Source organism: Ochotona curzoniae, unplaced genomic scaffold (assembly GCF_017591425.1).
Source record: "Ochotona curzoniae isolate NIBS_2020 unplaced genomic scaffold, NIBS_Ocur_1.0 scaffold_4701, whole genome shotgun sequence".
NCBI classification, from domain to species: domain Eukaryota; kingdom Metazoa; phylum Chordata; class Mammalia; order Lagomorpha; family Ochotonidae; genus Ochotona; species Ochotona curzoniae.
This window is the reverse complement of record NW_024467122.1, coordinates 10,052,656-10,075,704: the sequence shown is the minus strand read 5'-3', so window position 1 is coordinate 10,075,704 and position 23,049 is coordinate 10,052,656. Positions and strand designations below refer to the sequence as shown.

Here is a 23,049-nt window from a genome sequence, read left to right as displayed (position 1 = left end):
GGAAATACCATGTGGTACATGGGAGACTGAGACCTGTCTTGCTGGGGTTCCCAATTACACAGGAGTAACTGGAGGGCAAAGTACTGAGGGAGTATCTGCTGTTCAAGTTGTTTTCATCAGCCAGACTATGTTTATCACAGCCTGCTCTGCCATGGTACCCTGGGCCTCATGACTCCAGATATCCTCCCCCTTGTTCTAGCACAAAGCCCTTGCATAGGCAACATCTGTGTGCCATCTTCATCACCATCCTGAATCTCCTCTTGGGAGACTTCCCTGGGCTGGTGATGATCATGCCAATAAAAGTATAAACTGCCTTGAAATTGGGCATCACAGGCAAACCCTCGTCTCTGCTATCTGCTGAGATGATGGCCATTTGAGGGACAGCAAGAAAGATGAATGTTCAGTATGTTCAATGTAGAGCTCTCTAATGGTCAACCCATAGAGCTACACACTGCCTACCAACAGCCACATTTTGTCCTGTCTTGTGTATGAGCCCAGCTTTGTGCACCATGCAGGCTTAGGCCCTGATCATTCTGCTGTCTTAGTATTTGGAATAAGCCCCACATCACCACAACCCAGGAGTGATGTGGTGGTGAGAAATAGTAGTCTGTTTCTCAGCATGACAAGACAGAGAGGATGCTGTGCTTTTAGTCAGCCAATGAGTCAGGATTAGGCTGTTACCATTCAACTTTTAAGCAAAATAGTCTTTGGGCTCCTCAGAACTGATTCTTCCAACAAGATTTCTGCATCAGAAAACCTCCCACCATGACCACATAGGCTGCACATTGTCCCTGAAAGTATTATCCATCTACTCACACTACTATCCTTTACTCCAAAGCCAAGCATCTGAACCTCAGGACCCAAAGATGGACTACAAAAAGCCTCAGGATGAGATAGATATGGATTTCCTTCACAGTTCTGGCAAAGTCTCAGTGTGAGAGCTTGAACAAATGAATCACGCTCACTGAGCTGTAGCTTCCTTGAGTCACCTACCTTTTCAGTACAGTGCTATGAAGGAAAAAAAAAATGAGATCATACATGTAGCAGGTTTGGCACAAGAGTTACCATGCCACTTGGGATGTCCACAACCTATTTCAGGAGCTTGGGTTCAAGTCTGTGCTCTGATTCTGAATCAGGATTCTTGATAATGGGCACCTCTAGAGATAGCAGGTGACAGCTCAAGTACTTGGGTCCTGCTACCCACATGGCACACAAGACTGAATTCTGGGATCCTGGCTTTGCAAGCATTTGAGGAACGAACGAGCAGAAGAGAAATCACTCTAGCTCCTTCCAAATAAAATTTTTAAGTGCCCGGGTTGTCTGGCCCAGGTCCTTGGGCCTGCCTGTGTAGTGGGAGCTGGGTCTGTGAGCCCTGGGGAAGGGAGTCCAGTGGAGCCCAAGTTGCCTGGCATGGTCCTTGGGCCTGCCTTGCGAGTTGAGTGCCAGGTCCATGAGTCCTGGGGGTGGGGGTTTGGCAGGGCCCAGGAAGCCTGGGCCAGGTCCTTGATCCTGCCTTCAAGGTGGGTGCCAGGTCCTTGAGCCCAGGGGTGGGGATTCTGGCAAAGCCTGGTCTGGGTACTGGGGCCTACCTGCGGGGTGGGTGCTTGGGTCTGTGAGTCCCAGAAGCAGGAGGTTCAGCAGGTCCCAGGCTACCTGGCCCAGGTCCTTGGGCTCACCTGCACAGTGGATACCAGGCCTGTGAGCCCCAGCAGTGGGGGTTCTGGCAGATCTGAGTCGCCAAGCCCAGGCTTTTTGGCCCACCTGTGAGAATTGTTCCCCCTCAGTAGAAAAGACAGAGTAGTGGATGGCTGGCTCAAATTCAGAGAGGACACTGCAGCCCACGGGACTGCAGAAGACATGTGTTATCATAGCAGTGGAAAGAGACACCTCCTGCAGCCCAACAATGACAGCAAATATCTGGGCAATTGGAGACTCTAAGGTGGCAATGTCACCCAATGGGCATTGAAAGTGTTCTCTCATCTTTGGATTGGCAAGACTGACAACATTTCAAAACTATAGAAACTACTTGGCAGAATCCTCAGAGCATATGCCACATTAGGATCCTGGGTCAATATTGGGTGTCTATTCCTCATCCCTGGGTGCTGGGGTGTCTGGCCTCTCCCCTTGTCCTCCCCACCCCCAGATACAGGAAAAAGAAACAGAAAACCTGGAAATAATGACCATTCCCTCCCTGATCAACTGTAAAAGCATCATTTAAAATAAAAATACATGTGTGTATACATACTCATGAGGAAGTATTTACAGGGGAAGGAAGAAGAAAAGTGTCTTTGCTTTTAAAATAGCGTATTATGAAATAACAAGAAATGTGTGTGGTCTTTGTGGCACAGAGCTCCTAAATTTCTAAATGTCTTGTCTTAGTCATGAATAGCCTTTTGGACCACTCCTGAGTTTATCCTAATGAGGCAACTTAAGTTTGGGAACCTAGATAATTTAAAGTTAGTGGTCTGGACACCAGAAGTCTGGGTAGGTGATTAGAGGAGGGGGACTTTCAGCTCCACTCCACCCTATCTCCAAAGAGAGACAGTGGGGCTTCTGACTTGTGAAAGCTCTTAAAAAATGAGGTGGCAAGAGCTTCCCAGCAGGTGTACACAGGAAGTGCTAAAAAGACCCTGTACCACTGGAGACAGGAACTTCTATGTTCCTCCTGATCCCTTGTCTTATAGATCTTGTCCATGTGGCTCATCTGAGTTGTATCCTTTATAACAAACCAGTAAATATAAGTAATGTGTTTTCCAGAATTCTATGATTCTTTGTAAAAAAAAAAATTACTGAACTTAGGGAATGGGGAATTATGAGAAACCCTGAATTTGTGGCCAGTTAAAAGTATATCCAGGTAATCTGAAGTCTGAAGTAGAAAGGGCAATAGATTCATGCTGTGTAACTTCAAGAAGAAACTGTCAGAATTAAACTGAACCATTGAACAACCAGTTGCTACTACACAATTGCTCTTTAGTACTGAAGAAGACATCTGAAAAACCACACACATTTACTCTTTGAAAATCCTTTCAGTCAACTATTTTGATCTCAATGTAAGAAACTGGGGCTTCCTTCATACCTTGTCCCCAAACCTCTTTTACTTCCTTCAATGACACACAGTGATTGAAACACTACCCTTATCCCCTTGTGGTGCTATCGTGACCCCGTGACCCTCGGGAAGTAAGCCACTGGCCAGCTTTTCTGTAACATGTGGCCTTTTCATGTATCATAGTTGAAGTATCAAGGGACACAAAAATGGCAAGGTCAACATGTTGGAAATAACAATGTGTTATAATCTAACCTTCTAGAATGCTAAGGCTATTAGCATCATAATGAAAATCAGGGAAAAAAAATAAACATACCCCGTAAAAAAAAAATAGGACAAGGCTGGAAAAATCTCCTCCTGTAAATAGTACTACATGACTATGTACACACACATGCATTTTAAAAAATTTTATTTCAAAGGCAATGGAGATTTCCTATGTGCTAGTCCATTGCTCAAATGCCTGCAACTGTCAGGGCTGGGACATGCCAAAGTCAGGAGCCCACAACTCCAAGACGACAGTAGCAGGAACACATGTACAGAAGAATAATAGAGATATGAAAATAAGAGAAAATAGACTTTTTAAAACACAGGTGCAAGTTGATGAATATCTCTTTAGAAACAGAAATGGTTTCTATCCAGTTCTTCCCACAGATGGGGATAGACTGTGTCTGATGGATTCATCTGCAGAACAACTGCCAACCATTTCCTCCTGGGAGCAGGAAGAAGTAATTAGATGAGCAGCTTTCTACTTTTTCCGATTATCCCAGTATCTGAAAGTTGGGCAGCTGGAAGAAAGAAATAAAAAAACAACAAACTGTAGAGGAAAAAGTTTATTTGCATTTGTTTATTTACTGCTGCTTACAATCTGAGTGATTGAAAAGTTGATCATCTGCAGAAAACAGACCTCAGAGTTTCAAAGCCCTGGAGAAAGATGATGTGGATTCAGATATTTGGAGCAGTCACCAGCAACAGTCACAACTGGGGGTCTTTTCTGTGGCTCTCTGTTGACCTCCTGCCGTATTGCTGGTTTCTTTCTGAACTCTGGCCCTGCTACCTTTGAAACTGAGCTTCACTTCTTGTAAATATCTGTTATTCTGACTGGGTCATGCTGAGCTGGTCTCTGGCCAGGAAACACAAGACCAGGAATCAATAGACAGCTGTTTAGCAATGGCCCCTGAGCAGCTTCCAGGCTGCCCTGGGCGAGCTCTGAGCTCCCTAGATTTTTCAGACTGACATACCAGACAGTGACAGCAGGCACATGAGATTTTGGTTAGAAATTTACCATTTACTTCACACCCAAGATCCTTCTAATCTGTGCAAAATTCAGTTGGGAGGAAGTGCTATGTGCTGTGATTGCTGTGTGATTGCCAGAGGCCACTTCCCAGGTGAATTGCCCAGCTTTCCTAAAGGCACAGCTAAAAGGGAAACCAGCATGCTTTTCATGCGGCAGACATCTGCAAATGAGCATTAATTAGTGAATTCCCACTTTTTTCCTATTCAGAAATCTGTGCCTTGGCTCCGCTCTCAATTCCATACTGTGTGCTCCCCACTGTCCAATCACCTGCCTGTCCCCTGCAATATCTCTAGGGAACTACTTTGGTTTTTGGTCTTGCTCTGTTAACTTTTTCTTTCATTTGTTAATTACAGAGCCTGACTGTAAATAGCTTTGAAGTAGAAACTTGCTGTTATATGCTGCTCAGAGCCCTAATGGCCTTATTCAATAATCTCCAGATAGCAGGTGCACCAAAAGATGAACTAAACGGGTAAATGAGATGAAAAGGCCAGTTTCCAAACAATTGAAGTTGTAGATGCTTCTGTAAATGTGAATCTTAATTAGAAATAAGTCATGTTTGAAATACACTTAGAGATCTCGGGTGGCATCCTTGAAGCAACATGTTTAATTATGGAGCTCCTGAAATCAACGCAGTGATAATTCAGGTATGGTTTTCCTGAAAACAAATCAAATCTTAACCTTGTTCACATCAACACTGTTGAAGAACGATTATTTATTGCGGTCAAAGGGAGTTAGGCAACACATGAGAAGACCTGATACATTTCTCTCTGTAGGGGAAAAGCAGAAACACAGCCTCATTCCTTGCACAAAGAGTGTGTGTGTGGGGTGGCGGGGATAACCAGTTATAAGTAAAAAGGAGAAGCTTATGCTTATTCTGTCAAAGCTTAATCTTACACTAAGGTGTGGCAGTATTATGTAGGAGATGATTTTTCTTCAGGCTCATAATATCTTGGGCTGTCTTGGGTTAATCTAGTCCTTTTTCATTCATTCACTCCAAAAGGAACTGCCTCCTCCATGTGTGGAATTGAGACAGAAGCTGGGCGTACGGGCTAAAAGCAAACCTAACAAGCTCAGCCCTCTTGGTGCACACAAGTTAGTGCAGAGAAACAGACTTGGAAACAAGGCAGAATCTCAGTACCTTAGATTGTGGGAAGTGCATTCAGAAACATAACATTAAATTTATTAAAACATGAAGCATGGTAAAAAGAACAAAATAGATTGGAAGTAGTAGGGAGTGATTTGGGACAAGACATACAAGCAGAGGGAAGATCTCTCATTAGAAAGGTTATCTGTGGGATGAGACCAGTAGTAACTGGTTCTTGGAGAAGCAGCCTTCCAGGAAGGCAGAGTGACAAGCACAAAAGCCCTCAGATGCCCACGTATGTGGGAGACTAGTACATCACCAACAATAAGAGGGTAAAGAGCAGAGTAACCTGGGGCAAGGGGTCAGAAAGGAAGAGGCAGGGGGAAAGTACAAAGGGGTAATCAAAGACAACTTCAAAGACTTCAGCTCCTATGCTGTCCCATAAGACAGGAGCTCTAAAGGGTGCTGTGTGAAACAGGCATGTTACAAAATTCCAATTTTTATCCCACAAGGTTCACACTGGCTACTATTCGGAGCACAGACACAAGGCAGAGGCAGAGTTCAGGCAGAGGCAGGAAGACTGGACTGGAGACTCCACAAGAGAAGTGAGAGATAACACTAGGAAAGACCAGAGTAGATAAATAATAGAATTGACTCATAGTGGGTAGGTTCTGGGTTTTGAAAGACAAGCTGCCAGAATTTGCTGATGGATCACACGTAAGGCGCAGAAGACAATTTTTTAACTGTCCAAACAAATCTGTCAATGGAGCTGTGATTTATCCAAATGAGATTACTGAGTGGGCAACAATGAGAACTCTTGAGACGTAAGAGGCAGTGGAGATAACTAAATGCAGGTGCAGGAAAAGGGATGAGTCCACTGATGGAAGGCTCCCTTTCGAAGGGTGAGTAGATTATAGAGGGGATCTGAGAAGGAAGCTGGAAGAGGACATGGGTGAAGGATGCGATGTGCTCCTGGAAAATATTGTGTTAAATCCTGCAGGGAAAACTCCCCAAGGTCTCTATTCATTACAGGTAGCTTCTGCAAGGGGTGGTAAGTATTGCTAAGGGTTCCCTTGGCATGCTGAGCAGATGGCAGTAAGTGAATCATTTCCCATCCTTCAACTCAATATGTATTCCCACAAAAACTCACCTGGTAGGACCAATCTGGGAATCCTATCTGTCCCTATTTTTATTTCTCCCACTCCACTTCTCAAAGAAGGGCATATTTCCATTACCTTATCTCTTTTAATACATCAGTGCCTATGTGGATTAACTTAAATATTGAGGAAAAGGCACTTTCAAAAATTAGATGCGTTTTAAGTCTATAAAATTTTTGTTTCAAAAAAAATAAAGGAAAACTTAAAGTATTAGTTGCTATGTCTGATGAAAATAACATTACCTTTGACATAAAATCTGGAGGGAGTTGAAAGAATCAGATAACATTGCTTGAATAAAACGCCTATTATTAACACATGCATATCCTTCCATATCTATTTAAAAACAGCTAAGGAACTGAGGATAAAAATTGCATCTATTTCCCATTTCTATAAATAAAAAGCAGCCACCTGTGTATACACAAACTCATCAAAAACAAAATCCCGTACTTTGCACAGACATAGATCTCCAGTAAAATATGCTATGTAATAATTATTAATTAAAATTTTGAGGTCACTTTGATAAATTATCTATGAATGATCTTAAATCAATCTAGAGGAAAAATTTGAACATTTATTCTTTTATAAGAAAACCAAGAAAGAGTTACTAATAAAAGACTTTTGGACATAAGATTATACTAAAGTAACATAAAATTTTGCGCAGAAAGTTGAAAAAAATTAGGTAACAGGAAAAAAGTTTATATATCTGGCAATTGAAGAAGGGCTTGTTCATAGTTTATGATGGTATTTAAATTCCACTTAAAATAGAAACTGATGGTTTTATTTTTGGAGTCAATACTTACCATTTGACAAAGTGATGTGATTTGGAACAAATTAAATTTAGGTTGTTGATTCCAAGTTCAACGATTAGGAATGAAATACAGCATTCCCAGATCTTTTCGGAGGTCACTTGAGCAGAGCCTGAGATTTCCGGCTTAGGAATCCTCCATTGGACCGAGCTGTGCAGCTCTGGAGGGTGCAGGGGCCAGGGCATGTGCCCCTGCATGCTGGGGACTGGCTCTGGCACATGCTGTGAATGTCTAAAAGCCACTCTGCCTCTTCCCACTTGCATGGCCTAACTGGCTTTTGAAATGTCCTCAGATCACCTTGTAGTACAATACAAGCCTACCTTGAGCCCTCCCGTTACTCAGTATTTAACATTCAATCTCAGCCTAAGGGTTCAGTCAATTAGTAATTAGCAGGCTGCAGAGCAAGATACCCAACATTCTCTGCTAGCATGTGTGGGGTCAGGGGTGACATCCCAGGCTTCTCAGAGGCTCTCTGCTTTCCTTCAAGATTGAAGGCGAGCACCTAGGAAGTAAGAGAAAGTAGATTCATGGGCACAACCAACACCTTCTTTACTTACCATCTGCAGCCAAATATTTGTGGTTAAAACTTGGTTCTTCTCATCCTTAAAAAAAAAAGAACAAATGCAGCAGCATCAATATGGTTTACAAAAGTAGAAATGATTCATTATTCATGTAGAATCTGACTGTTGGGACCAGCACATTGTGTGTGGAAATTAGAATGCACCAAGCACTTCCAAATACATGCAAGCAGCATTTCCCCAGAGTTGAGCTTTTCTATTTATTCTGAAGTAATAGACATTTATTATAGAGCACTTACAAAACGCAGAAAAGAACAAAAAAGAAAATTAAAATCCTGCCATGATACCATCCAGAAATGATGCCTAGTAGTGATATGACTATTTATCTTTGCATAGTTTTATAATTAATATACCTAAGAAAATCACCAAATTGATGCAAATTCTAATTTTTGAAGTCACATCTAAGGAATGTATGCCCAGGAAAGGAACATGGACCCAGTCAAGGTGACACGGCTGTGTTGAGGATGCTGTCAGTACACGGCTTAGCTTTGTCCCTGTGGGTCCCAGATGTCTCTTCTCTTATCCTCCACCAATTATGCAGCAAGGAAAGAATTTGATTCATACCTGCAAAGTAATTGCTTATCCAAAAAGGATCAGAAAATGGAGGTGGAGCCAGTGCTATGGCACAGCATGCTACATTGCCATCTGCATGCTGCAATGCTAGCATCCCACAAGAGCACTTCGGAGCCAGCTCCCTCCTAATGTGGCTGGGAAAGCAGAAAATGGTCCAAGTGCTTGGTTCCTGACCATCCACGTGGGAGGCCTGGATGAAGCTCCTGTCTTCACCCTGACCATTAGAGGGGGAAATCAGCAAATGGAAAGGTTCCCTCACTCTCTCTTTTTCTAGTCCGGTCACAACTAATCTTTCCAAATGACAGGCAACTAGCATTTCATCAAAACCCATACACAAAGAGACACACGAGCAAGTTCTATGCAACAGTTTTACTTAGAACACTGCTATCAGTATTTAGCACTCAATCCCAAACTACAGAACTTGGTAAATCAGCCCTAATGCCCCCTTCAGGGAAAGGGAGCATTAGTGACTCTCAGAAGCTGCTATAATGAGGACGTGGCCAGCTTCTCCAAAGGGCAGTCACCAAATGAGGACTTGAGGGAAGAAAGCACAAGGTTCCTGCTGAGGCATGATCAGCAGGCAGGGAGGCAAAGAAGAAAGACTGCCTCTTGTTAAGAGAGAAATATGTGCAACATGTAACGAGTTGGCAGAGATGCTGGGCTTCAGTGATGCCCTGCTCAGCTGCTCCCACACTAGGCACGGGAGGGGTAAATACAGCCAGAGGGAGACAGACCCCACAGAGAGGACAGGGCTGCCCAGGGAGGGATGTGGAATGATATCCAGTTGGTACCAGTCTGGGGGCCATGTCCAGAAGAAGCTCTTTCTTTGGTTTGAAAAAATGCATTCCATATTCTAAAATAAACAAGCCAGGATTGTTCCATGTCAAAACATTGCAGGGCTCACATGCCATGGTGCTCTGTGTGGATTATATGTCCCAACAGAGTTTAACATCTAGACCACACCAGTGCCTCATTCCTGACTCACCTCCAGTATGATTGGGAAACTCTTGTGAAAGTCTTCTGGATGCACATCTGTTGCCTCAACTTACTAGAAAGTTATTTTAAATGAACTTAAAATTAGCAGGGGTTCCACCTAGGAGTCTTTGCTTCTTTTAATTGCATTTGTACTTCCTTTTCAGAGAGAATGGCTTCTGTGGTTTGGGAATCCAATTACTACAGATCTAATTAAAAGGTTTTCTCATTTCCAGTGTTCTAAAGGAAACCTTATTAGAATGACACTGAATTTCTGAGGTGTGTGACAGCATGGGACCAAGGTACAGCATACCTGTAACCAAAAGCCAGCAGCAGTCAGCTATCACCTGAGTGGGTATATACCAGGGAAGGGGGCCAGTTTCAGAGGCATCAGGAGACAAACCCCCACCATTCATAGGAAAGATCTCCTTTCCCACTTCCCCAACTGAACACACAGTCTCTCACTTCCCACCTGCAGTGTTCAACATATTACGCCTAGCCTCCCCCTCCTGATCCCCACGCCACACATATCCTCTGCTCACTTCCACAGGGGGTTTTCTGACCACTAACAGGGTCAAATAACCTTCTTCTTGCATCCCACAAAGGTTCAAGTCAAGGGTCCCTAGCACAATGCACAAACCCTAATTCAGATAACTTTGTATTCATTCACTCAACATTTATGGAGCATCTCCAGTTGCAGGAGTGATTTCAACCTAGTATGTACAGTGGAAGTTAATAACTTACTGAAGTACGTGGTGGAGGAAATAGGGGTAAAAGAGCAGGGGTGCATGATATAATCATGAAACACATATAACCACAAATGACAAAGGTCATAGGCCCTTGCAGGGTGGGGGTGACAGGGAGAGAGTTCACCCCGAGTGATGAGGCAGTTCAGAGGAAAGGCTTTGCTTCGACATAATATGATTTTGGAACACCACAATGCATTCATGTCCTCACTCAGCCTTGTATACACCACCTCTGAGTCCTTGTGTAGAACCCTACTTTCCAAGGCTGTAGGCAGGTGTTCCCAGCTCTGGCTTTCTTTGCCTAAGTTAGAATGCAACCACTCTCACCTCAAGACAGTCTCTAGAGAACCAGACAGCTCTCCACAGGCCCCTCTCCTGTAAAACACAGACATGCTGACCAGTACACTCACACCTTCTGCCCTGTGCTGCCCCCAAGGCAGTCCTTTCCCCATCCATGCCCAGCTCCAGCCCCACCTTGATCTCTACTTCCTGACCATCTTATGCACACAGGACCCTGAGCATCCAGGCACAAGAGCCACGCTGCTTTCAACTTCTGGACCTCCAGCTTTACACATCACTTTATAAGCTCAGAAAAAAATGAGAGACATGCAGATGTGACCAAGTATCTGAGGTTGGAAAGCCTGCTAAAGGGACAGCTGTATATACCTGTCTCTTTGGCATTGGGTACACATTCAGGGCAGTGCATCACGCAGAGCCTACCTAGGCACAAGTTTCAGCTCCTCGATCCAAAATATAAACTTTCTTCTCCAGAGAAATGTCCTCTGCTGATCCTCAAACTGTCTGCCTCCCACGCAGAATCTGAACTCTTAAAATCATGATTCAACAGTCACGAGCTGGAAGCCATCCTGGTCAGTCTCTGAGAACACTGAGGGGGAGGAGGTTGTCATTTCCAAACCCTAGGCCAAGGATCTCTGCATGAGTAACACAGGGCCGCCCCATGAAGAACAGCACTACATAGGTGCCCCTGCAGTCAGAGCCGGCCCAGCAGTAATGTTGTCAAGAAAGGCTGTGCACTGTGAAGTTTATAAACAGAGATGGACTTCCCACAGATCTGGAGGCTGTGAGTTTGAAGCCCAAGGTGCTGGCATGGTTGAATTCTGGTTTCTGGTGAGAGCCCTCTGGTTCACAGGTGGCCACCTTTCCACTGTGTCTTCACACAGGAAGGGACAGAGGGGCTCTCTGGGTTCTCCCTACACAAAAGCCCTAATTCCATTCTCAGGGCTCTACCTCACAGAGACTCCCAGCGTCTAGCATAAGCCTGTTAAGGGTGGTCAGCATTTGAGTACCTGAAGTTCAGAACACGAATGAAGTAGCATTTCAGTAATTCTGGGTGCTCAGGTTGCTGTCTGGCTATCACTGCCTTGCCCACACCCAGCAGAAGGCGAGCAGGGAGCTCTCCGCAGGGAGACGGCCCCTGGGCCTCAGGCTCAGCTCCCTGATTAGCAGGGACTGGCTTTCTGTGGGGTTCAATGGTCTTTCCTGGGACCATGGACAATAACAGTAGTCCCTGTTGCCTTCCAAAGACTGGAGTAGGGGAGGGAAGGTGAAGGGCAACCTCTTACGAAACGTTGCTTGACACTAGCAGCTGTCATCACAGCTGCCTGCGCATACAACTCCCAGACAAGACTTGGAAAACCCCAACCCTCAAGGAACGACACAACCAAACATGGCAAAGCATCCCAAAGTCAGCAAACCTGACTCACCTTGCTCCTTTTTAACCCAAGCACTACAGTTCAGCATACAGTTTGATTTACTTGAACATGCTTTTAATTTCACTCTCTCTGAATCATCACGAATCTGATTTAGGGCAGTTTCACTGTTCTGATGATAAATAACATGTTATCTAGCATTTTGGCAGCAATTGTTCTTTAGGAAGTTATCAGCAGGCATTATTTTATGGAACTTCACTTTCTTTTAGCTTTTGTACACATACTGAGAAAAATAAATAGAGAATGACAGATACAGTACATTTAAAATTCTTGTTTGCACAGGAAATTATTGGATGACATACATTCATATTTACATAGGCTCTCCAGTTAACAAAGATGAATTCTTTCATCTAATTTAATCTTTACATCAATCATATTTTTCATCCTGGTTATACATGAAGGAACTAGGATCCTCCCTGAATTAGAAAGATATTCAATCTAATGAAAAGATTCATTTCCAAAATAAAAAATAAACTCACAAATCAACTCAAAGAAGGCAGACAACCCAAGAGAAAAATGGTCAAAATATGAACATACACATTACCACAGAAGCGATCAGTAAACAGTATTTCAAAATAACATGGCTAATCCCTAAGCAGAGTTTTCATTCCTCTAAATGTTGTGTACACAGACACACATGCACATCACAAATACTTTTCAAACTGTTATGGCCTTGAGAAAATGCAACAAATTAGGTCTATTATTTTTATTACATGTTAGGATAGCATCTAAATGCAATTGTATGATCGTCTCTTCTGTTTGCTGTGAGCATGTATTACCTTCATAATCTAGGGTACAGGGTATATATAAATATATCAATTGTGGAACAAAACAGAATATTTTTCCAGCTCTAGGTCTCACGGCTAAATATAGAAGCTGAGATCCAACTCCTGATACTTGTGCTTTGAATCACAAACCCCTCCTGTTCCCAAGTGTGACAGTTTGATTCTGACAGTGGACATGGATTCCCCTGGGTATTGTCCAGAAGTTCTCAGGTCTAGCCTAAGAACTCTGGGGTTTCTGAACTGCTTCCAGAGGTTCACTGAATTCAAAACTTCTCTTCATCATCACTGGAAGTCCTTTTCCTTTTCCCCTCATCTTCCAATTAGCATTCTGTAGAACTTTGCAGAGACTATGTGACACATGAAAACAGCAGTGTCACATAGAAAACACAGAAGCAGACCGGAGAATCCAGCCATCTTCAACTGAGTGAGGCATTCAGAAGGTTTTCAAGAGTATAAGGCAATGCTTATCATTTATTTGGTTTGGAAAGATAGTTATTTTCTATAATATGACTTACGAAAATATGTAAGTGGTTTATTATTTTAAATGATTTAATAATAATTTTTCTTAATCTCCACTTCTAACCTAGCAACCACTGTTAGATATCACCATCTAAAAAAAGGAGCATCTTCTACAACTTTTAGTGAGTAAATAGATCTTGAAGCCTGAAAGTTGGAGAGAGGCTAGAGTACGACTTGGCATCTCGTGGATGCTGGCAGGCCTTGGGCCCCGGTCCTTCTCCTGCATAGAGCTCTGCTCCACCTTAGTTCTCAACGAAAGGCTGCTCAAGGTCTGTGCTTGGTGGATGTGGGTGTTACAGGTGAAAAGCTAAGATGTCACAGGCAGATCTGGGCTTTGCTACTCACTGGCTTTGTGAACTTTTGAATGTTTACTTAACTTTCCGGAAGCCCAATTTCTGCTCCCCCCATCTTTTCTTTAAATAGATTTATTTACTTTACTTGTAAACTCAGAGTTATATAGAGAGAGATCTTGCATCCCTCATCTATTGGTTCACTCCATAAATGGTCACAATGAACAGAGCTCAGCCAATCTGAAGCTGGGAGCCAGAAGCTTCTTTCAGATCTCCCACATGGTTGCAAGGCCCCAAAGACTTAAACCATCCTCTGCTGCTTTCCCAGGCTATAAGCACAGAGATGGATAGAAAATAAAGCAGCCTAGACATAAATCAGCACCCTAAGGGATGCTGGTGCCCACAGATGAAGGATTAGCCTGTCATCCCACTATGCCAGCCCCAATTTCCCTTTTTGTGAAAACAAGAGTTATCACCCTCTCCCTTCCAGAATATACTGCAATGAATATTTAGTAGCATAAAGAAAAATGTCTAAAATATTGTAAAGTGCTCCACCATTTAATTGCCAGAAGAAAGTTTCTCAGACACAAAAGTACTAAAAGGCCTTATAGTTGTTTACATTTGGAGGTGGCACCTAATTATTGGCTTGGGTCTGTTCTCTCCGAAATGAAGGTTAGGAAACTAAGTGTCTAGAAGTCAACACTGAATGCTCTAATTGGATTAGCAATTCTGTGATGTATTAATATGCAGATCAGTCTTTTCAAACAAACCCCAGGGCTTTTACTTCCTTACTAGCCTTGACCTTTTGCCTCTTGCACCAGCTAGCTACCTCAGCAACGGGTGTAGCCATCTGGCTATCACTTCACTATTCCTGTATTAAAAGCCTAGAACACCTCAACCATAGCTGAAATATTCTGACAACACTGTTAAACACACACAAAGCAAGGAAATGCACGGTGACATAGCCCTTTAAGACACAGCACCCCAAGGGCCAGAGAAAGTAAATAGTGCTCAGGATCCCTGCAGCAGAGCCTGAAATTCTTGAATGAAAAGTGCCTCTAGAACTTCCCAGAGTGGTTCAGAATCCTCTGATTCTATTTTTTAACTATCAAAGTTAATCCTGCGCAGCTCTTTGCATTCATAGAAGCAATGCAAAGAGAAACATTTGAATTAAGCACAGTTGAACTTTTTTAAAAAGTTCTTTGTAGACAAAAATTTCAGAAAAAAACACATGACAACTGGAAAACTAGGAGATCAGGCTAACCGCTTTGCAAAGACAAACTGCCAGGTGGACAGGTACAGGAGTATCCCATGAGCATATGAACCTTTGATTCAGGTGATGCCAACTGGGTATTCTTTTTTTGATGTGCGCAACAGCACATCAGAGGACCAAGAACATTGCCAAGTCACACCAGAGAAGGACAGCTCTACTGGGGAGGTGCAGCACCACAACCTGAGGCCAACGCGGTTAACGCTGGGTGAACACCCCACTCCCCATTGTCCTGCCCTTCGCAGAGCTTCATCATCCTTCCCAGGGAGTGGGGAGGAGTTCAAGGGTGCTCTTCTAACTGCAGCTGGAAGGTTCTCCTTCCTCCCATGAGAGCCCAAAAGGATCTCAACTCTGAAAGAACCAAGTCCGGGAGGTGGGTCATGAGAGCATAATCAGAGAACTGGCATCAAGATGGTAGAATGAATAGGGAGACATGCAAGCTAGAAACAGGAAGGGAGGATGGTAAGGAGTGATACACTAGGCGCTAGGAATACAGAAGGATGGAGGGGGAACTGTGAATCAAATTGCATCTGAACTATCCCTGGAAGGAAACAATAAATTCTAAGCCACTACCTTAACCCAATCAGTTTCTGCACATTTCCTTCTCTGTTTACAATAAATAGAGCAAAAATAACAAGTTCTCTTTGACAGCTCTATAAGCAAACAATTTTGCACACAGCCAGATCTCCCCACATTGTCTTAGTTTCAGTGTTGGGGTTTTCCATTGATTTCTGCCAGAAAACATGCTGTGACAGATCCCATCAAAGTCAGGGTCCTGTAAAGAAGTGCAGCAGTCCTGTCCGAGCCCTCAACACAGAAATACTAGCAACTCTGAAGAGCAGTGTAGGAGAGTGAAGGACGGCAATCAAAGTAAGCAGTATGATTTAGAAGCAGCAGCTTTTCTTTGTCATTGGATTTGTCTCAATTGTTTTTAGAAATAATGTAGATTAACTGGCTTAATAAACTAAGGAAAAATAAACTGACCCAGAACTAAGGAAAGAATAATGTGAAAAATAATCTATCCATATTATATTATAGAAAACAGAAAGTATGAGCTGGCACATAAGGTAGGAACAAGACAGCAATAATTTGGAATGAACTATAGAACATAGTGCAATTTTAAATAAATGAAGAAATAAACACAAACACAGAAAAATGATAAACACACACACGGGAAAATGAAACTTTAAAAAAACAGCAAATGCAACTAGGAAAAGAAGAAAAGCAGACAGACAGGCACAAATCACATGCAAAGAATAATCTGGAAAGATATCCACAGCAGAAGTCACTTCTCATGAGCTCTTCCTACTGCGTAACTCAGTGAAGCTTCGGACCAAATTAAACATGATTCCAAAATTAGACAGTAAACCAGCAGAACGAGATGAGAGGGAAGACTACAGAGCTAAGTACACAGAGAACAAAAATCACACTATCGCATAGTTAATACATTAGAGAGAAACAAAACACACTGCGAGTGTCACTGCTAAGTTCTTGGCCTGAAGGGAAGGCAAGACGTAATCATCATTTGTACAGAGAAAAACCACAGAGATGAAGGCAGTTAGCAGACAGGGTGGACGTGAAGGTGACACAGACACCAACAGCAGAACTGGGGAGCAGGATGCACAGAAACCAACTAGGTATCTCAGGTTAAAATGCAAGCGGCTTGCTTCCGTGATCAGTGAAACAGCAGCTTTTGTAATGAAAACTCCATCCAACCACACAACACCTAGAAAATGCTGGGGAAAATGGAACACATGTCTTCTAAAATGCAAATGGAAGGTCGCAGGAAAGCGAGGGAAATGCTCAAAAACAAAAACAAATCTAAGAGGAAACCTAGAAGATTTTTAGTGCATGAGCTGACACTTTGGGATGATGGCGTAATCAGAGGGGGCTGGAACAAAGCCCATGTGGGACACAAGACCAGGCTCTCCCACAGGCCACATGAGGACAAGAGCTGAACAAAAGTCCCCACACCATACTCTACACCTCACCCACCTGGAGCTAGAATCTTGAGGAGGTCACTGACAGAGTCAAGCCAAAAAAAAGGTAGCTTCAGTCTGAGCTTAAAGTAGAGGGGAAAAGGTGTATCACATCTTCAGGAAAACAAAATAAAAACACACAGATCCCCCTTCTGCTGGGAGTCTCAGAAGCCAATCCTCTATATTGCCTGGGACCTCTGAAAGCCAAGGAGGCAGCGCAAAGGTCATTCCAGGCAGTACAAACTGGAGGCACCAGACAGAAGCAACAGGACAAAGAAATAGACCTGAAAACACCTACCTGCCCCCAACACTCATACACGCGCGCACACACACACACACACACACACCAAGTGATTATGTCCTCCTGAAACAAAATGCAAGAGAAAAACTGCCTCTGAGTGAGACTCAGAAAGCCAAGCTAGCAAGGACAAATCTCCCAAATTCAGCACAGTAAATATCAGAGAGAAACGCAGGGGAAAATAACTGCTAAATACATTTTTGACATTGGGAATAATAATGAGTAAGATAAAGACAGACTTCACAAAACAGCCTATAATGAAGCTCACAGGGATGAAAAAGAAGGAAAATGTGAATGCTTAAACCACGAGAAGGGCACAGTGTAAAGATTCACACACTCAGAACAGCCACAAAAGTGTCAGACTGAGAAAAATGAAAATTAAAAAAAAGAGAATTTTCTACAATTGGTCAACCAATTAAGGAATTACAAATTCTTCAAAAAGACCAATCAAAAACTCATCAAAGCTCAACTACTTCCAGCTCCAATCAGTCTCATATCCATAAGGAAAAAGAAAATTTAAATACAACAAAAGAAAGCTTAGCACACTGAGAAGTCAACGATGTTTCTGGGAAGGACTACTGGTGCAGGTTAAATGCCTCACCTGAACCTGCACAGGTAAACCCAGAGTCACAGCCAAGATCCACCAGAAACCCTGCCTGATGCTTTCACACTGATTTCAACTAACTTCCAAGCTCCCAGTGTGCACCTGACTGAGCGTGAGAAAGACCTGATGGCCAGGGGCTGAGGACTGGGGCATGGCACTTGAATTTCACAAGTGTTCATCTTGGAGGCATCCCTCCACAGTTTCTTGGAAGTAGGCAAGAAAGATTCCTTCCTGGGTTTGGTAAGGGAAGGAGAAATTCCCAGGAACTGATCCCTCAGATCCTTCTTTCAACAGCAGCCTCTTCTCCAAGCTCTATCAGAGCCCTCTTCCTGCCCAGGAAACAGCATTCCTCCGACTCTGTACCCTCGTCACCTTTCTGTGTCACCTAAGTGAGGAGAAAAGTCCTATGCACAGAACACATCTGACAGACCCTGATCCAGTAAGAAGGCCAGCCCTGATTTAGGACTGCTGCACACTTTGTCCCTACCTACCCCTACCAAGCACACCAACAGGTTTCCGGTGAAACAGAATCACAGCCAAAAGCCTTCTCCAGAATAGAACTAGAGGAACTTGAAGCCACTGGCACTTAAAAGTATAGCGGGCATGAAATAAAGCCCACCAACTAGGCGAACTAACACAACTGCCCACGATAAAGGCACATGTTCTCTCAATCCCTATTGTTTTTTACATGACATTTCCAGTTTATGACAGACAAACATCACAAGGTAACTAACTAACAGACAAAACAGTCGGAAACAGAAGGAGGCCTCAGAATGAGGTTCACAAACACTGAACTGACAAGGGATTTCAAACACAATGATAAATATGTTTCGGATGACAGAAGCAAGCAGCCATATGCAAAGGCAGTTAGTTGGGTGATTCAGCAGAAAGATGACAGCTGTCATGACTAACCAAAAGGAAACAGAGTTGTCCCTTAGTGTCTGAGGATTACATGAGAATCTCCAGCAGATACCAAAGTGCAGACACTTCAGTCTTTTACGTAAAATGGAATGGCATTTGCACAGAACCCATGCAAAACTTCATGTACACGTCAAGTTATCTCTAGAGTGCTTACAATAGCTAGTAAAGTGTAAATGTCATGTAAGTAATCTTTACACTATTTGTATAGGGAAAGACAAGAAAAAAGTCTGCACATATTCAATGTAGCTTTTTTCCCAAAAATATTTTGGTCTGTGGTTGAATGAATCTGTGGATGCAGAAGCATGGATATAGAAGGTTTACTAGGCTTACTGTACTAGAAATTAAAAAAAAAAACCCACAGTTACAAGAGCTTAAAATGTTGTATAACATTCGAATACATTTGTGGAAAATGTAAATTATATTTAAATATTTTAAATTTTCAAAGAAGGAAACAAGGCTTTTGGCTAGACTGGGAACAGCTAAGAAATGAATCAGTGAGTTGAAGATATGTTAATAGCAACTTCTGAAAATGAAACATAGATCAGAAGAGACAAAAGAAACACATAACAGATTATGCACAATTGTGGAGACAATTGCAAAAATATAATACAGATTTCAACTAAATTATCAGAAGAAGAGAGGGTTATACATGAAGAAAATTTAAAATGCGAATGGCTAAGAACCTTCCAAAATTACTGACAAGTGTAGGAGGGAGCATTTTTCCCAGCTGTTAAGAGATCACTTGAATATCTACATCCCATATGAAAGACCCTGGCTCTGAGTCCTGGATCAACTCCCAGGTCCAACTTCCTGCTAATGTGCACGGCCTAGGAAGCAGCAGGTGCTGGCCCAGATAAGTTGGGTTGCTGCCACCCACATGGTGAATCTGGACTGAGTGAGTTCCTGACACCTGGGTTCTGGCTGACCCAGACCAGCTGTAGGCACACAACTAGGGAAGAACCAGTGGATGGCAGATCTATTTCTGCCTTTGTCTGTTTCCTTTCAGGTAATATGAAAACTCATAAAAAAAGAATTATGCATAGCCACATACCATACAATTAGGAAGCTGAATAAACATCAAGCAGGATAAACAAATAAATAAACAAAACTAGACATGGGCCTTCATTGCTATCATAGAAATTAAATCAAAATGAAATATCAGCCTAAACATGAAGTATAAAATGATCAAACTAGAAGAAAACAGAGAATTAAATATATATGATCTCAGGCTTAGGGATGAGTTGTTGAATATAATGCAAAAGGCATGTAAGAAAAAAACTCAGGAAGTTGGAGTTGATGAAAAGCTGATCTCCTGATACTGCTACCAGAAATAAAATACAAATGGCAGGCTGGGAGAGTTTTTTCAAAACATTCCTCCAATAAGTAACTTGAGTCTAAAATGTAGGAAAAAAATAGCAATAACAAACAACCTAGGATCATGGGCCAAAGATTTGTACACCGCACCAAATAACATATACAGATACCAAACTGCACATGAAAAGATCCCCCACAACGGGATACCGCCATGTCTAGAATGCCTAAAGCTTAAAGTCCTGGGCAACCAACTGTGGGAGGACATGGGCCAGCACGGACCTTCTTTCATTGTTGAAGGGAATGCAAAATGGAATGCACTCATGTTGGAGGACAGTTTAGTAACTTCTTACTTAACTAAACTCAGTGTCATCATACATAATTCCATTCCTACGCATTTTCCCAGTGATTTAAGGTAACACCTACACAAAAAACTGCGGGTAAAATGATTACCGCAACTTTACTTATAATGTCAAAAACTGGAGGCAAGCACAATTGTTTGTAGATAGACAGCAGAAAGTGCCAACTGTGGTAATTCATACAATGGCATATTATTCAAGGAACAATGAAATAACAAGCCACATAATACATAGACAAATCTTAAATACATGTTGTTACATCAAAAAAAGGGCCAGGCTAACATGACTGTGCATTGCATAATTCCTATAATAAGGCATTCTATGCAAGGCAAAATTGCAGAGATAATAAGCACTTCACAGTTGCCAGAAATGGGAAAAAGTGAGGAATAGATAAAGCACCTGAGCCTTTTAGGAAAAAATTTCTGCATGATATTGCAATAGTAAATACCAGTCATTTAGCATTCACCAAAACTACAATTAAGAAGATCTGGGAATTCAGAATTAAATGCAATATATGTTATAATGTGTTATAAAAGTACGACAAGACTTCTATGACAATGTATTTACAAAAATATGACAAATTTGCAGTGGATGGTGTTAACCTAAGAAAGCTTGAAACTGAGTGAAGTCTATATGAAACTGCATAAAAGTACTGCACTTTAGTTGATGAACTTGCCCTTCTATAAAAATGGATTTCTAATTCTTACATTTGCAAGTAGATGGATAGCACAGGATGGAAATCAGGTATCTCACTGACTGGAAAGAATTTCCAAAAATTGATGTTATTAAAATTTTAGGGCCTATAGTAGTAGCCTAGTGGCTAAAGTCCTCACATTATATGCACTGGGATCACATATGGGCGTCAGCTCACAGCCTGGCAGCCCAAGTTCCCATCCAGCTGTATGCTTGTGGCCTGGAAAAGCAGTCAAGGATAGCCCAAAGCCTTGGGACCCTGCACTCACACAGGAAACCCAGAAGAAGCTCCTGGTTCCTAGCTCCTGGCTCCTAGCTCCTGACTTCAGATATTATATTCAGTTTGCTCTGGCTGTTGCGGCCAGTTGAGGGGGGTGGGGGCGCGGGGTGAATCAGCAGAGATCTTCCTCTATCTCTCCTCCTCTTTATATATCTGACTTTCCAATAGAAACATAACAAATAGAAGAACTGAGTTGAAGACATAGGATGGTCTCATAGTAAGTTTAATAATCAATGCAGATAGTTACAAGCAGAAATCTTCATCGATAAGCGTATATATGTGGGTTGACATACAAGTCCATATCTCTTTGCTCTTTCAACTTAGAAGGCCTGGAAATGATGATGGCCCCGTAGGAATGAAAACATCTGGCACTCAGATTTTGGCCATATTTGTACTCCAACAAAAAGAAATAAGAGGTCTCCAAGAAATGGCCAAGTCATAGCATGGGACAGGAAATATACAAGATGAACCTTTAGCACCTTCGCACGCGAGAGGGTTTTTATAAATGTCTGGAAAGTAAAAATAAAGTCACAGCGATGGTGGTGGGTCTAAAGGAAATGAGAGTGAACTGAACCAGTATGCAATAGCCAAAGCTAGAACAATTTACGCAACAAAACAAACAACATTGGATTATAACACGAAATATAAAATATCGATGAAACCAAAAAAAAAAACATAAATGACTAAAATAGAGAGCAACAAACCTCCCATGTAAATCCTGTATTTATGCAGAGTCTGCACCTTTAAAAAGGTGGACTGTAACTCCTCATCCTTTAAACATAGGCTGCGCAACATGGCTTCCTTCTCTTCCTGCTCAGGTGCATCCCAGAGGCAACCGATGATAGCCCAAGGGGTTAGGCTCCTGGCAGCTTGAGGAAGACCTAGACTGACATCTAGGTTCCTACCTTGAGCTTAATTCAGTCCTGGCTACTTTGAACATCTGTGGGGTGAATCAGCAGGTGGGAAATCTCTGTGTCCCTTGACACTTCCAGAGAATACATTTTAAAAGTTAAAGAAAATCTAAAGAGGGAAAAATAAACAATCTTTTTTTAAAGATTTATTTTTATTATGTTTTTATTGGAAAGGCGGATATACAGAGAGGAGAGACAGGGAGGAAGATCTTCCGTCCATCACTCCCCAAGTGAGCGCAATGGCCAATGCTATGCAGATCCAAAGCCAGGAGACTCTTCTGGGTCTCCCACGCGGGTGCAGGGTCCCAAAGCCTTGGGCCGTCCTTAACTGCTTTCCTGGGCCACAAGCAGGGAGCTGGAAGGGAAGTGGGGCTGCCGGGATAGAACCGGTGCCCATATGGGATCCCGGGCGTGCTAGGCGAGGACCTTAACCACTTGTGCCACCGCGCCAGGCCCAATAAACAATCTTATAGCACAGAAATCTAACAAAGGTTATTTCAAGCAATGTAGCCAGGTTTATCATCAATAATGTCAAAATAGTATGCACTCTTGTTATTCCAATTACACTTTCACTCTGATCTCTTTTGCCAAAACACTTTGCCCCCATTTAACCTTGAGAAAACTACCCCTACAAATCCCAATTAAGGGACACTGAAAGAAACCTAACAAATAATTCTCAATGTTGTCAAATTCACTAAAAATAAAGTATGTCTCAGAATCAATTTCACCCAAAATAGAGTCTAAGAAGATATACCAAAAAAAAAAAGTGTATTATATTCTTAATGGAATTCTGGAAAGAAGGAGGACATTAGGAGGAGGAAAGTGGTACTAAAACATTACATATGC

General features: G+C 42.4%; 1 protein-coding gene across 1 annotated transcript in view; it reads right to left on the bottom strand.

Annotated features, from left to right (window-relative positions):
• Positions 1 to 23,049, bottom strand: part of CHRNA7 (cholinergic receptor nicotinic alpha 7 subunit) — a 109,088-nt gene that overhangs the window by 43,773 nt on the left and 42,266 nt on the right. Inside the window, exon 3 of the mRNA XM_040968959.1 lies at positions 7,942 to 7,986. Coding sequence (XP_040824893.1) covers positions 7,942 to 7,986 — 45 coding nt within the window. The remainder of the gene's footprint in view (positions 1 to 7,941; positions 7,987 to 23,049) is intronic.